This window comes from Anser cygnoides, chromosome 10, assembly GCF_040182565.1.
Source record: "Anser cygnoides isolate HZ-2024a breed goose chromosome 10, Taihu_goose_T2T_genome, whole genome shotgun sequence".
Lineage (NCBI taxonomy): Eukaryota > Metazoa > Chordata > Aves > Anseriformes > Anatidae > Anser > Anser cygnoides.
This window is the reverse complement of record NC_089882.1, coordinates 18667103-18681843: the sequence shown is the minus strand read 5'-3', so window position 1 is coordinate 18681843 and position 14741 is coordinate 18667103. Positions and strand designations below refer to the sequence as shown.

At 51.5% G+C, this 14741-nt stretch overlaps 1 protein-coding gene across 4 annotated transcripts in view; it reads left to right on the top strand.

Moving 5' to 3' along the window:
• The first annotated feature begins 303 nt into the window (after positions 1-303).
• RNF123 (ring finger protein 123) overlaps positions 304-14741 on the top strand; it is a 50874-nt gene continuing 36436 nt past the window's right edge. The window contains exons 1-17 of one of the 4 annotated variants that reach the window (XM_048054383.2): positions 304-496; positions 1961-2100; positions 3154-3238; positions 5741-5820; positions 6295-6392; positions 7317-7371; positions 7704-7789; positions 8506-8592; positions 9103-9170; positions 10274-10399; positions 11110-11224; positions 12045-12149; positions 12286-12411; positions 13055-13147; positions 13344-13417; positions 13900-14017; positions 14476-14575. In XM_048054383.2, the coding sequence (XP_047910340.1) occupies positions 2019-2100; positions 3154-3238; positions 5741-5820; positions 6295-6392; positions 7317-7371; positions 7704-7789; positions 8506-8592; positions 9103-9170; positions 10274-10399; positions 11110-11224; positions 12045-12149; positions 12286-12411; positions 13055-13147; positions 13344-13417; positions 13900-14017; positions 14476-14575 (1498 nt within the window). In that variant the 5' untranslated portion in view covers positions 304-496; positions 1961-2018. Of the gene's footprint in view, positions 497-662; positions 2101-3153; positions 3239-5740; positions 5821-6294; positions 6393-7316; positions 7372-7703; positions 7790-8505; positions 8593-9102; positions 9171-10273; positions 10400-11109; positions 11225-12044; positions 12150-12285; positions 12412-13054; positions 13148-13343; positions 13418-13899; positions 14018-14475; positions 14576-14741 lie in introns of those variants that run through there. The other 3 variants (XM_048054382.2, XM_048054384.2, XM_048054381.2) reach the window with 3 other exon arrangements.

The following is a 14741-nucleotide window of genomic DNA, read 5'->3' as shown; positions in this document are numbered from 1 at the left end:
GCTTCACTAGGGATTAGTTTGTAGCAATATGTGGTATTGGAATACAAATACGTACTGCTGCAATTGAGGGCTGCTATTATTGATTGCTGCTGCTGTCGAAATGGATATATACCTGCCTTTCTGCTAGTAATTTTGGGATAACTTGATATCGCTTAGGAAGGATAACCTTTATTAGCAGTGACCAGAGGCAATCCGTAAGGAAGGTTACAAAAGAAAGCCTCTCGCCTGTTCCCGCTGCTTCCACCGGGCCGCCCCCAGGTGGGACCCTCCCGTCGCCCCGCGCTCAGGCTTTGACGGCCCGGGGACGCGGGGCTGCGGTCACCCTCCTGCCGGGCCGGAAGGCCCCGAGGGGCCCGGAGCAGCCCCGGGAAGCGGGCCCAGGCCGCGGCCCTGCCCGGCGCCTCCGCCCGTCTCCCGGCAACGCGTCCGCCCGCCCGCCCGCCATGGCCCTCGCGGCTCGCCGTAGCGCGGCGGCGGCGGCGCGGCCGGGCCGGCGGTGAGTGCGGGGACGCCGGGCCTGGGCCTGGGCCGCCGCGGGGCCCCCTCCTCCCGGTACCCGGGAGGGGCCCGGCCGTGCCCGGGAGCTGCCCCCACCGGGGCGGCACCGGCCCGCGACGCGCGTGGAGGCTGCGCCCCGCCGGAGGGGGACGGAGCTGGGGGCTCGGGGCTCGGGCTGGGGGAGGCGGCGCAGGCTGAGGGGTGCTTCGGGGCTCGGGGCTCGCTGTGGTCGGGGCACGCGCCCGGCTTCGGGGCAGCTCCCGCTGCGGGGGGCACGCCTGGGGCTCGCTCCTGCTCGTGGGCAGCGCCAGCGGGGCTCTGGGGCGGCTGGCGCGGGGATGCTGCCGGGCGGCGGGTGCCGCAGCGGGTCGAGCGCCCGCGGTGAGCGCGGGGCAGGGCGGCGGCCTTGGGCGCCCGGCTGCCTCCTCCTCGCCGCCTCCATCCCCTCGCCCTGGCCGGAGAGGGAGGTATCGGGCGCAGCTGCGGGACGGAGCTGCGTTTGCTGGCCCTTCCTGCCTGTCCTGCCTCGCCTCGGTTCAAAACTGGCCTCCCCGCGCCGCTCGTTCTGCCCTTCCTCTGGGAGCCGCTCGCCGTTGCCAAGAGCGGGCGGTTTCGTGCCTGGCCACGCTCGGAGCCAGGCAGGTTTGCTGGGGCCGGCGCTGTGTTTGTGCACTGAATCGCGGGTCGGAGCGGCACAGGGGCTGCTGTGCGTCCCCTGCTCTGTCCTCTCTCAGACCTGCTGGCAGCAGCATCTGCTCCAGTGGGAAAAGAGCTGTGGCACTGCCACGGTGCCAGCGTTGGTGCATCTTGTCCGGTGCTGGGCTCTGGTGTGCTCGCGCTGCACTCTTTGCCTGGTCATTTAGGCCGTTTCAGCAGCTCGGGTACCCATCTGGCCACTCGGCCAGTCACTTGGCAAGCTCCCTGACTTTTCTCGTCCCACCTTATTTTCTGCTCTGTACGAGATGAGCACCAACCGTTTGATTCCCACAGTCGTTGCTCCCCTTGTATCTTTCGTTGCTTTTTGCCACAAAGCGGTTTGTCAGATGGCTGCCTAGTGAACGTGCCTCCCAGTGATGGTCAGCTACCTGGGTAATCAGAAACAGGAGAGGGGCATAATTGTCAGCTGGGCAGAACAGCAACTTGAATGTATTCTTCTTCTCCTGGCACGTGGCAATGGGCTCTGAGTTCTGCCCCTGCCTTTCGCTGGCATGGGGTCTGTGTGGTGGGGCTGGCTGGAGCATGGCTTAACGCTGTATCTGCGGGGCTGATCTGTCTGCTTGGGAAGGTGTTGGGTGATTGGACAGGAGGGGCAGGTGAGAGCAGGGCTGGCAGCCGGCTTTGGGCTCTTGTATGGCCTTGCCGTTAGCGCAAGGACTCGGCTTCGGCTTATCCGGGTTGCTCAGGCCACGCTCGTGAGCCTGCAAGAAAGGGACAAGTTTAACGGCAGCATCCTCCCCAGCAGGTTTGGGTCGAGGCGTCTGCCTGTCTTATGCCCGCTCTGGCACCGGTGCCTGTGAAGAATGACGTCGCGAGGTGCTGGGCCTGCTCTCTCAAGGAAGAACTACAGGCTGAGCACTGAGCCGGAGAAGTCCAAGGTCGCAGGTACGGGCTGTACACGCCTCGCACAAGCAGGACCGCTGTGGAGCGGGGTGAGCGCCCCTCGCCTCGCTTGAGATCGACTGCCTCCAGTGGCAGTGGCCGTGCTGAGAGAGGCGTGGTGGGGCAGAAAGCGAGTGAATCCCTGAGCCGAGGCGAGATTTTGGGAGGGCCTTTCCTGCAGAACGAAGGACTCCGCCAGAAACTCATGTCGCGGTGCCCTTTCTCCAGCCGTGTGGTGCTGGAGGACGTGGTGTTGCCTGTCTTTGTCCCATCGGACTCTGGGAGTTCCTCTTCCAGGGCAGACGGCCTGTCGGGTTCTCGGATTAATGCTTTCCTCGGAAACGATGATACTGCTGGGCAGTCCGTTTGCTCTTGCACCGGCCAACCCGGCACAATCCTGCTTGTGAGACCGCAAGGCTGGTATTTGAGGGCTCCGTGGCACCCACAAGTAAGGCAAGCTGCTTTGTGGGGCACCAGGGATTGTTTTGCACAAGGAAAGCTACTGCGAGGCATACAGCCTTAAGGAGGCTGTGAGTTAGCCTAGATGAGCTGTGTCTGCGAGCCTCTCTGTCCCCGCATCTTCTCCAGCACAGTGAAGAGATGTAGTAGCTACAGAGAACGTTCCAGGTACAAGCAGGACATCAGGAAGTGCAGTGGTGGTATTATTATTTTTTATTTTTATTTCCCTTGGAAATGAAATTGGGTCCTCACATCCAGCTTTTGAAGTAACTTTATCTGGAAGTAGCAGAGCAGCGTTCCTGAGTACGTAGTTTCACGCGAGGGGACGACTGTACAGCCTCCCACTTGCATTGGAGAGCAGCTCAAACTGGAAGGAGCCCCCTGTTGCGGAGATGCGCTCCACAATGCTGGTGTCTAGGGCCGTTAGTGAAGACAGTGAGAAGGTAAATGGCTTCTTGAAGCTGTCTTCCCCCGTGCTGATCTGCAACCTGGAAGGTTGTTTTCCTGTAGTTATCAATTTTTTGCTTGTACTTGAAATGAATGGTGTGAGTTTACCTCCTGACTCCTGAAGCTTACTTTTCTCTCCTTTTTCACAAGGGATAGTGAACAGCAGGCTGCTGAATGACTATCTGCATCGCGTCTTTACCAGTGCTGATGGGAACCAGCCTGCAGCTGCGTACAGGTATTGGACTTCTCATTTGCCAGACGGCAAGCAATGCCCTACCAGTCCCCAGAAAAGCCATACTGTGGTGCAAGGAAAGATCTTTTAGTGCCACGCAGTGATCTTTCTTAAAAGCACATCAGCACCGTGGTACAGGAATGACTCCTGGCTCTTGTCCTTTAATGGCTTTTCTAAACTGAAGGGCTTGACAGGAAGAACACTTCAGAAATTTCTGCATGCACAACCCCACATACAAGATCACTAGGCAGTGTTTCTGAAGTAGGTGGGCAAGTGGGCATTCGCCTTACCCTTCCTGTTCTCCCTCTGGTTGTAAAAAAGTGCAACGTGCACAGGTTTTAGGTGCAGTAATGCAAGCTAGGTTGTCAGTGCCCTGTAAACTAAATGCAAAGCTATTACTGATAGATGGGAGACCGTATGTTTCTCAGGCTGAGGTACTGTTGGTGCTTTCCCCATTAGGAGCCTCCAAAGGAAAGGAAACACAGAGTTGCTGTGCAGTGTCTGTTTTCTTCTGTTTGTTTTCAGATCTCCTTCACCTTGTAGCCCACCAACTCGTAGCTTTGGATGAGAAACACTTTCCCTGCATTTAGCTCTTTTGCCAGAGGCAAGTGGAAGGGGTTCAGGGCAGGTACAGGTGTTGCAGAGTGAGGCAGGTGTGTAGCTGCTGCCGGCTGGCGGTGCTGCAGACTGGCTGGGCTCACATTCCACGGGCTATATTTAGTGATGCCAGCTCAGATGTGAGCTCAGAGCTTCTAAAAATAGCTCCTGGCCCTCTATACACTTAGTGAGCTAAGGCTATTGTGGGGGGAGGCAAAGTGGGTTATTTTGCCACAAGCTCTCCTGTCAGTGTGCCTTGGAATATTCTATCTGCCCAGGCGTTTTGGTTTTCCATACTTCTAATTTCTTTGCCTGGTGATGAATGACTTGGAAGCTTAGAACTGGCAGTTTGTGTGCCTGGTCTCTCTGTTTTTTAGCTTCTTTCCACCCTTCTGCCTGGACTTGGATATTTGGTAGAAAGCCCAGTAGCAGTCAAATAGGTCTTGAAAATACCATTTGCCACATGAGAGCAACTTTTATGGTATGATATGTTGTCTTTGGACGCTTCTGTTCCTCAGTGGAGCTCATAGCAGACCTCTCTCTAGCTGTCTCATGCTCTTCTGGCCTCTCTCCAGATCTTCTTCTCCATGCTAGCTGCTGATTAATCTGCCTTGCTGAAGCCACTCTCTCTCATGCCAACCCAAGCTACTTCTTCATTTCCACTTCTGTGCATTTTCACATCCATCAGATTTTTCAAAATATCTCTTACCACAGTCTTAGGGAGGTCCTAAATCCTAGTCCCAGGGAAGTGAGAAGGTTGTTCCACAGAAGATTTTGGAAATGGGAACAGGGACAGGAATAACCAGTGACTCTCACAGTAAAGGGAAATTCTGTTGGTCCCAAAAAGACCTTCAGTACGACTGATGTTGTTCTGTGCAACCTTGAGAGTCTTGGAAAAGAAAAGAGCATGAAATGACAAAGTTTGCTGCTGTTACGAAGCTATTTAGAGCAATGTAAACATAGGGTGGTTGTGAGACAGTGACTGGATACTGAAGTCATCATTGAAACTCGCTCTAGGGAAATGCGAGGTGGTGTATTGAAAGGGGAACAGCCCCAACTTTGTGCATAAAATAATGGGCCATTAGCTGACTTCTGCATGAGTGTGAGACTGGGTGGGGAATAAAACAAGGAGAAAGTCAGAAAAAGCAAATAGGAAGCAAGGGATTGTTAACAGAGGGATGTAAGATAATGAAAACTATTATGTCACTGAACGAATTAGTGCTTCATGCTCTTTTCGGTTAACACGTGGTTCTGGTCTCACTACTTCCAAAAGGGTATCTTGGAGCTGCAGAGGTTTTGAGGAAGGGTAAGAGCAACAGCCAGAAGTCTGGAATGGCTCCTGTATGATGAACTGCTAAGTAAGCTAGCCTTGAAATGAGAGAACTGGGGGAGGCTGCTGTGAGGAAGGCATCTAAAGTGGTAGCCTGAAATGGGCGGGGTGTGAGATTTCTATTCAGTACAAAAGGTGTGAAGACACCATGTTTTCTGCTGTTGTCAGAGGGAGGGTGCCGGGCTAGCCTGACCTTTGTTTGAACTGCTTCATCCCCTGGTACAGTCTTCTCTTTTGTTTTGTATTATGAAGTACTTGGGAAAAGAACTAATCCTGACAGGCTGAATTTGTACGATGCTGACTGCAGCAGTCTCAGTCTGTAGTCATTGATAATACATGCTGGCAAGATACTCTTGAGCAGACTGAAGACTTTAAGATCCTTTGTTAACTACTTTGCTTGTTCATGCTATGTTTGGTCTTTGATTCATTCATTGCACCAACATGCTGGTCAGCAGATTCCTCAGATTCATGGCAAGAAACAGATCAACAGAACTTCCTCGTTCACTGTCTGGACTGAAAGCCTTTAAAACATGAGGGCAGAGTTTTCTGAAGAGCTTCTGTGTGTGTTGATTCCCTAGAAAGCACCTGACGTTCCAGAACCTACAGGAACACCTTGACCGGTTGCTAGCAGAGGAGAATGGCTCTGAAGACAGTCGAGGTAGGAGACACAACGTGTCTGTGCAATTTGTGCTTCTGCTTGTGCTGCTTAATTGGGAGAACAAGTTGTATCATGCAAAAGAGTTCCCTCTGTAAGCGTCTTTCTGCCCTCCTGTGCTCTAATTTATTGTCCCTTTAAATCCTGCCTGGCTTCAGTTACGTGACGTGTTGGCCAAACATTTGGCTCAGAGTTTAGTTTGGCCTTTGAACTCTGCCAAAGTAAAATTTTCAGGTGACGTGGAAGGTTTCACGTGTCACCTGACTGCTGCAGAGCTCAGACCTTGAGCATTGCTGTGCAAGCTTCTTTTTAAATCACAGGTGTCTTCTTTCCTGAAGTTCTCATGGTCTAACGTGGATAATGCTGTTTGAGTCTTCTGCTGCTGCAGCAGAATTGAAGTGTTATTGCAGTCTAGCAGGTGGCGCTCATCAGGTGTGCTGCTAAAACCTAACAGGTTTTCTGCAACTCTTGTTTCAGATCAGGGAGCAGAAGGCCGGCTTGGTCCCTCTACTGTAGTGTTGGACCACACGAGCGGTTTTGAGGGGCTCCTGCTGGTTGATGATGACTTACTTGGGGTGAGTGTGATGCTGGCTGCAGCAGGAAATGGGCTTGTGAGACTAAAAGCACTCAGTTTGTTCTTCATGGCAGATCGCTGTCACTGGCTGTACAGTATGTTTTTAAATGGAGTCTACCCAGAAAGCTGAGGGATCCTGGAGGAAATAAATGAGCTCTCCTGGGAAAAGGTCTAGCAGTACCCCTAAGTCACAGCAAGCTCTGAGTGGAGCTGCAGGGAAGGGGAAGTGTTATGCTGGCCCAAGGGCTCACTGAAGAGCTTGGCTAAGCAGAGTTGGTGACAGCAGCCAGCTTTCCTGTCCCTCCCTCCAGTGACTGCCTCTTCCTTCCTTCCTTCTAGTCTTCTGTAACAGTGGTGAGAGGCTGAGGCTGAAGCCAGGCCTTGCTGCTGCACTGGCTGCTTCCTTTCTCCTTTGTTTCCATTAGCTCCCTTCTGTTTCCTTAGATGATGTTCCTTGTACGGAAAATCAGCTGAAAGAATCCACTGGAACTGAATCCTTTCCTACTTCAGTCATTTCTCCACTCCTTTCGTACTTTCACCGAGCACACACAACCCTTGCTCCTGTGCTCGTTCCCTCTTTATTCTGTGTAGCCAGGAGACTGCCCTTGTCTCCGCTTGCTGTTTGTCTAGGATTCAGATGTGTTTCCTATATAACTGTCACCTTTGTATGCCTGTCACAAATCACCATGTGTCCCTTGTACTGCTGCCATGCTGCATGTGTCCCTGGGGTTTATCAAGTAGAGATGAGCTGTGGGGAGGATGTGGGATGGTTCCCTCGGGCCTGTTGGCTCTAAGTACAGCTGCAGGGATGGGGAATACGTCACGTCTCTTCCCCACACTATGATCCATGAATAGTTAGTTCATCATGCTCTGGTTTTCAGGCCTTTTTGCCTAACTTTAAAATATCTTTTGTTTGTCGGTCCAGGTGATTGGCCACAGTAATTTTGGCTCTATCAGGGCCACGACGTGCGTGTATAAAGGTAAGGATATAAGTGGGTGATGCTTTGAGAAAGGTCCCAGCAGGAGTGTGTGGAGGTTTGCACAACTAGATAGCTCAGGAAATTTTGAATATGTTGCTGTTCTAGATCTTGAGCCCTGTCTTCCCCAGTTCTTCCACTGGCTTTTCCAGGAAGTCAGAAGGATGGAGGATTGCGTGGTACCCAAGTAAACAATTGGGAGGGAAATGCCAGGGATGTTGCAAAGATCCGTTGAGTGCCCAGATTCTCTTCTGTGGGAGCAGTATCAGGTTCTGCTTCTCTAACAATGAGTCAAGCAGCATGGATTTACTGTGTGTGTCATCTTTTTCTTCCAGGAAAATGGATTTACGAGGTGCTCATCTCTTCCCAGGGACTCATGCAGATTGGCTGGTGTACTCTCAACTGCAGATTTAATCAGGAGGTACTGTAACTGCTGCACCTGTCTGCTCTGTTACTCCACCACATTTTAGGTCAGCATGGAGCATTGCACTGGTGCTGTGCTCCTGCCCTGCTGGCTTTTTGTGCCCACCACACACACTAGAAATGCCAAATCTGCAGCTAACTAACAGATCTTTACTCAACTCTCCTTCTGGTCTCTGTTCCCTGAGTGGTGTGTAGAGCAAAAGGCTTGTGCACTGGGTGTGTTGCCTCTGCATGGATGTGTTGCTGTTCAGCTGGCAGGTTCTCCAGAGCGTGCGTGGCTCTGCAGTGCTGGCTGCTGTCTCTCGGGAAGACCCGCAGCAGCCAATACTACAGGTCTTTTTTGCCTAGGGGAGGCAGGCCCAGGCCAGCTCTTGTCAGGCGCTGGGTGGGATGTTTGATGCTGGGAAGGTGTGTCAGCTGTGGAGTTCCACTAACCTGCCAATCCACGCTGCATGAGAGGGGAGGTGACAGGCATCCTGAGGGGCTGTTTTGGCAGTGTCATATATTAGTACCCTTCTTCTGACCCCAAAGTCCTGTATTATATGTTTCCGAACCAAAGATCACACAGGTCATTGGATTCACTCTGCCCAGGCAGAGCACATGTGCTGTCAGTTGCTCTCCCTGTCTGCCAGTCTTCCCCTTGAAGCTGCTCTTGCAAGGAAGGGGATCCTCTCTGCTTGGTCTAGTCTGAATCTCTTTTATACTTTGGTGCAGGAAGGAGTTGGAGATACACCAGATTCATATGCATATGATGGCAACAGGGTGCGCAAATGGAACGTGACCACTACCAACTATGGCAAGGTGAGTACTGTCCTCCCAGGAAGGCGGAGAAGCAAACATCTCCTTCTGCTCCCTGGATTCTTATGGGCTCTGTGAAATGCCCTTGGGCTGTGCTCCCTGCTTCATTGTGCTCTTGGGGAGGCTGTGTGCCAGCACTGATTTGTACTTGAGAGGTGCTGGGCGTGCCACATAGGTGCTTTCTTTTAGCAGCCCCAGCAGACTGGATTGCCAGCATAGTGATGCTGGTGTGTCTGGAAGGCTCTGGTTCTTTGTAGCCCATCAGAGGATTGCAGTGTTGGCATAAGTCTGATCCCATGCACATCCCTAGTGCTGGAGGGGGAAAAAAGATCCCAGCCAGAGGCTTATGAGCAGCTTCCAGAAGTGTCTGAAAATGCCACGTGAGCTGCTGTCAGAAGGAGCTGTCTCTCCTGCAACCCTGAATCACAAGGGATTGGTTGGGTTAAAGTCTTTCTTCCGGTGTGGGAACACCCTAGATATATGTCTAACATTTTTCCTCTCCTTCTACTGCAGTCTTGGGCGGCAGGAGACATCGTCAGCTGTCTGATAGACCTTGATGAGGGCACCATTGCTTTCTGCTTGTAAGCATCTTTGTCCCGTTCCTTGTTTTGCGGGTGGCTGTTTGTCGTATACATGCTTTGGCACTGCTCAGCAGGTTGCTGAGCCCTCTTTCTACCCTCTCTCCTTTAAGTTCCTCAGTATCTCCAGCCTCTGCTTCTCTGCTTTGTGTTCAGAAGCCATCTAAATGGACTTTTGAGTCTCCAAAGTTCAGGTGGGAGCAGCTGGCAAGAAGGTGCCCAAGCAGCTCCTAAGTTTGTATAAAGTTTGCTAGGATTTTGGAAGGGAAGGCACGTGTTGTGTTGCTTAATACCACAGCTGGCTGAGCCCCACTGACTGCTTTTGTGGCCAGTATAGACCTTGCCTGCCCTAGACTCACAGGGAGGTGTGAAAAGGCTGATAGATCTCCAGCTTCCATCTCCAACAGACAATGAGCAGCGGCCAGCTGGAGTAAGAATCTGAGGGTGGTGAGGCCCTGGCACAGGCTGCCCAGAGAAGTTGTGGATGCCCCATCCCTGGAAGTGTTCAAGGCCAGGTTGGATTGGGCTTTGAGCAGACTGGTCTAGTGGAAGCTGTCCCTATGCTCTAGTGGAAGGGGTTGGAATTAGATGATCTTTAAGGTCCCTTCCAACCCAAACCGTTCTGTGATTCTATGAAGAATTGTTCCCTGGCCCTAAACTGCAGCCTGCAGCAAGTCAGCTGGAAATAAAAATTGTCAGATGCTTCTGCCATCTTTTGAGAATAGTAGATTGAGACCATTCTCCTTTTCTTTCCACCAACATCAAATGGATGAGGCCAAAAATGTCACCTGCCTTTAATATGCCCTGCCGGTCAGATATCTAGTAAGGATTTTGGTTGCCCTTGGTGCTGAGTGGGGCTTTTCGTACTGTGCAGACTCCAATGCCTTCTCATGCTGTTATATGAAAATGGGAATTCTGCTGTGCTCCCCAGGGCACTTGCTCAGTAAAACTGTGGGGTTTGCATGTCTGCCAAGCGAGGAGCCATGAATGACTGATGTGTCCATGTTGGCAGGGCTCTGGGAGGGGAATGCAGATACCTGGATTGTCCAGCTGACCACAAAAACCTCCTACTGTGGCTCAAGTTTTGTTGTTTTTTCTTCTTTCAGGAATGGCATATCTCTGGGAACTGCTTTTGATAACATCACAAGAGGTGCTGGAATGGCATACTTCCCTGCTATCAGTCTGTCATTCAAAGAGTCTGTTGCTTTTAACTTTGGGAGCCGTCCACTTCGATATCCTTTGGGTGTGGGAAGAGGAGGTCTAAAGGGAGAAGAACCTGTCCTGAGACCATCCTTTGAGGCTATAGAATATACATACCTGAGTGCAGTTCACTTTTTCTTGGCGCTTTTGCTCAGAGCAGAATCAAGGAGAGAAGCAGCCATCTCTCGGTGCACAACTGCAAGGCACGCAGTCACCTTTTCAGGTGCCAGCAATTGTTGAAATGAGGTTTGCTTTGAGCTCTCACTCAGTAGCTTACGCTGCAGCTGCGTGATGCCAGATCCCAGGCACTCAGCTCCTGCAAAGGTCTCACTCTTCAGGTCTGGAAACCCTTGTGCATTTGTGCTTCTGAGCCTGTTGGCTTCAGGTCTGTTCCACCTCTCAGGTATGCAGGACCTCTGACGTGGTAGGAGCATTGTCTGCTGTCTCTGTGCAGAAGCTGAGACTTGCAGCCCTTGTCAGAGCAGTCCTGGATGTGCTTGTTGACAGCTGTCATGGAGGCTCCTGGTGGTCTTTCTGATGAGGACAGAGCATTTAGGGAAATCCTTGGTGGTTGCAGTATGGGCAAAGTGGGGAAAAGATCTTGTGGCTTATCATCTATTTATTTGATTTGAACTGCGACTTAGGCATGCATGGATATAAAGTAAAATAGAGAGACACTATTTTCTTTGCACAAACAAAAGAAGTCTTGAAAGGATCGGATTGCACCTTAACACTTGCCTACGTATCCAGTGGAAGGCTACCACCCCTTGCAAGACCCTCCTGTCTCAGACCTCGTGAAGGCTCGCAGGCTTTTAGGCTACCTGAAGAATGTGATCCATATCGGGATCGATGTGACGGTAGGCTAAGGTTCCTGAGCAGGTCTGTGGGGCATCATGCCAGGAAACATGCTTATGCACTTCTTTGTACCTGCTGGTAGCTCAGATGTTTCCATACACCTATGAGTCTAAACACCTGCTTGCTTTTGCATGGGGCATGCACATCTCTGGACTTGCAAAATGGGATTCCTAATAGTTCCACCCTGAGGCTAAAGTTAAATCATACTGGGCTTCGTTCTCAGTCCTAAGACGTTTTCTTCCAAGGGGTGATGTTTGTTGGGGTCAGAACTGATGCATGTGATATTGCAGCCTTGAAAGAAACTTGTTCATATCCCAAACGTTTTCCTGATGTCCTGGTGCCATGATGCAGTCAAGTTCTCAAGGCAGGTCTGCCTCGAGAACTGTTTTGGCTATACCAGTGTTCACTAGAAAACATTTTTTTCCTCTAGGGTGAGAGATGATCTGTTTCTGCACAAAGGACAGGGAATGCCCTTTGCTCTGATCTCAGCTTGCTTGGAGGCCTGGCTTACTAGTTGAGGTCTCCTGCAGGGATTCCCATTTACAAGTAGTCACACGCACTCAAACCATGTTCTGGAAAAACAGATTGTCAGGCTGCATGCACGTTACTGATAATAAATGATGTCTGATCTGAACTACACCTCTCCAGAGACATGGTCCTGGATGCCTTGCCACCCTCATTTGCCACATTCAAGCTTTCTAGCCCAATGAGGCGTGGGGTAGCAAACAGTGGCAACTCCAGGCCCCCAGTTCATTCAGTCGTTGGTGCAGGGTGGACTGGGCTAGCTCCAAGCTGTGTGTTTTTCTGGGTTTGGCATTGCAGGAGGGGAAGCTGGTGGAGAAGGACACATCCATGTGGCAATTGCAGGGAGAACCCACAGTGCTGATCACATTAGCCCACATCTTCAACTATTTCTCCCCTCTCATGGTGAGTTTTGACTGCTCAGTGCAAGTTTCTGTAGGTACCTGGTTTTGTGCTTGCAAGGGGAGGTGAATTGGGCCTTGGCCTTTGCTCGGAAATGACTCTGCCCTGGAGGACTGTTGACCTGCCTGTCTGTCTGCAGTGCAAGGTGTACCTGGTGGAAGATGTGCTCATGACCTTCCTGTTGAGCATCCTGGAGCGAGGAGGGGCAGTGGAGGCCCATCCCCTTATTCAGCAGCTGCTGGATCTCATGTGGCTTCTCATGGAGGTGAGTTGCTAGGGCACTGGTTCATGCCCAGGGAGGCCACTGGAGGTGCTGAGCATAGGAAACTTCACCCAAAAATACTGGTAGTGATCAACTTCTTTCCCTTACTGGTGATCAGATGCCTGTTTTTGCAGTAGACCATTGTTTCCCTGAGGTTGTCTGGCTCACCAAATGAAGCCAAATGCCCCAGTGGGGCTGCTGAGTTTGTAGAAGAGACAGCTCTTATCCTGTGGGCTGGCTGTCGGTTGGGCTCAAAAGAACAGCTCCTCCATCATCACATTTACACAAGAGTAACTTGTCTTTCCTTTCGGGGTTGGTTCTGCCAACACCGTGTGCTGGGTAGGTTTGGGGGACGTGGGCATGGGTGACTTACCCCAGCCAGATGGGACCTGGGACTTTGGCTTGTCGTAGACGTCTGCTGGGTTTGCTTTACTAGTGCAGCTGCTTCTTTCCCTGTAGCAAAGTGATGGCACCAGCCACTGCTCAGACTTCCCTGTTGAGTCAGGTGAACAGACACTGTGGGTTCTGAGCACCTCCATTTTCAGTGCACAAGTGAATGCTGCATCCTTCCAAAGCCACACTCTGAGACCTATCGCTGTTCCTGACACCTTGCTGTTGCTGCTCAATGTGTTTCTTATTTTCTCAGGAGTATGAAGTGCACGAGTGCCTCAAGCAGCTACTGATGTCACTGCTGCGGGCTTACAGGTTTTCTCCCATCATCCCAGACCTGGGTTTGCAAGTGAGTTGTACTTCTTGATCCCCAGGAATTTGTGACTAGCCAACTTCTATTATGTCCCCTTGTCCAGGGGTACCTGATGTTTTGGATAATCTGCAGTTGTTTGATTTAGAGATGACAATTCTGTCCCATTGTACCTCTTAGAGAGTTGTGTCCTCTTCTGTAGATGGAGTCAGTTTTGCTTCTTCTGTTTCTGTAGATTCACTACCTCCGTCTCACCATTGCAGTCTTGAAGCATGAGAAATCCAGGAAATATCTACTCAGCAATGTTCTGTATCCTTTGTGCCTCCTCTAGCCTTCATCCCCCCTGCCCTCGATAACACAGCCAAAGAGACTGAAAGGATCTGCAGGTCCTGGGAGGCAGAAGCCACTCCATCTTTGGGAGTTTATTTCTAATTGCTCAGGTCTCCTCTGTCTGCCTGACACCATTCTCTGCAAAGTTCTGCTTTGAGGAGGGGGAAACAGTGCCACGAGGGAAGGTCACATCCACATCACTAACACACAGGACTTTATTTCTACCTGACCAACCTCTCTGGTGTCCCTAGAGCAAAACAGACTTCTGAGCAGTCCAGCTGCTGTTGTAGCATTTGGGCAGCCGCTGTGAAAACTGCATGGGGCTTCTCCCAGGAGAAGGGGGCTCTGGATTTTGCAGAGCTTTGAGTGGTTGTTGGAGAGGGGTCTCTCACTACGGCTCAGGGAACACGCCCTGCCCCTTCTCTGATGTAGCTGCTGTGCTTGCTTTAACGTTGCTGCAGCTTTGATGTGCTCCGTTCGGTTGTGTTCTTCTACATCAAGAGCCCGCTTCGCGTGGAGGAGGCTGGTTTGCAAGAGCTCATTCCCACCACGTGGTGGCCAAACCGCTTCACCAAGGAGGTGAGTAAGGGCACATCTTCCTCTAAGGAGACTGAAAGAAATTTGGTGGCCAGCCGTACCCATCATTTGCTGGCCCCGTGTTTCCAACTGTGTTAACGTTGGTGGACCCTTCAGAGCTGTGTGAGAGTTGTAGCCTCTACATTGCCTTATCATCTTTATTATTCCCTTATCAGGGATGTTTAGGGTACGTTGCTTGGGACAGGGAAGGGAACAGTTTTCTGTGGCAACGGATTTGGAAGGGAACCTCATAGAGTCTAAGGAACTGCAGATTGTCTTGTGTGTCCTCAAAAGATCTCCTGACATTATTCATTACAAGGCCAGGGGAGGCCTGTTTAGGCGTGGTGCCAGGTGCTGTCACGCACTTGTACATTGTCTCAGTGAGCTTCTGTTCCTCCTTTGACAAGACACTTTTCCTTGTGCAGTGCTCTCTTCTTAATCAGGGTCTGTCCCCCAACCAGGGCAAGGAGAGTAAGGAAGTGAAGGAGGAGAGTGCTGAGGAAAGGCTGAGGCGGCGGGCGTATGAAAGAGGCTGCCAGCGGCTCAAGAAACGCATCGAAGGTTTGTGAGGAAAGATGGAAACTGCCAAGACCCCATACCTTGTGTGCAGCCAGAGGGACCAATCCACAAGCTGCAACATCCCACCAGGGGACGTGAGCAAGCCAGAACTCCCCTTTAGTGGCTGTCCCCTTTAGGGGCATCCCCATCAGATGGGGATGGATTTATT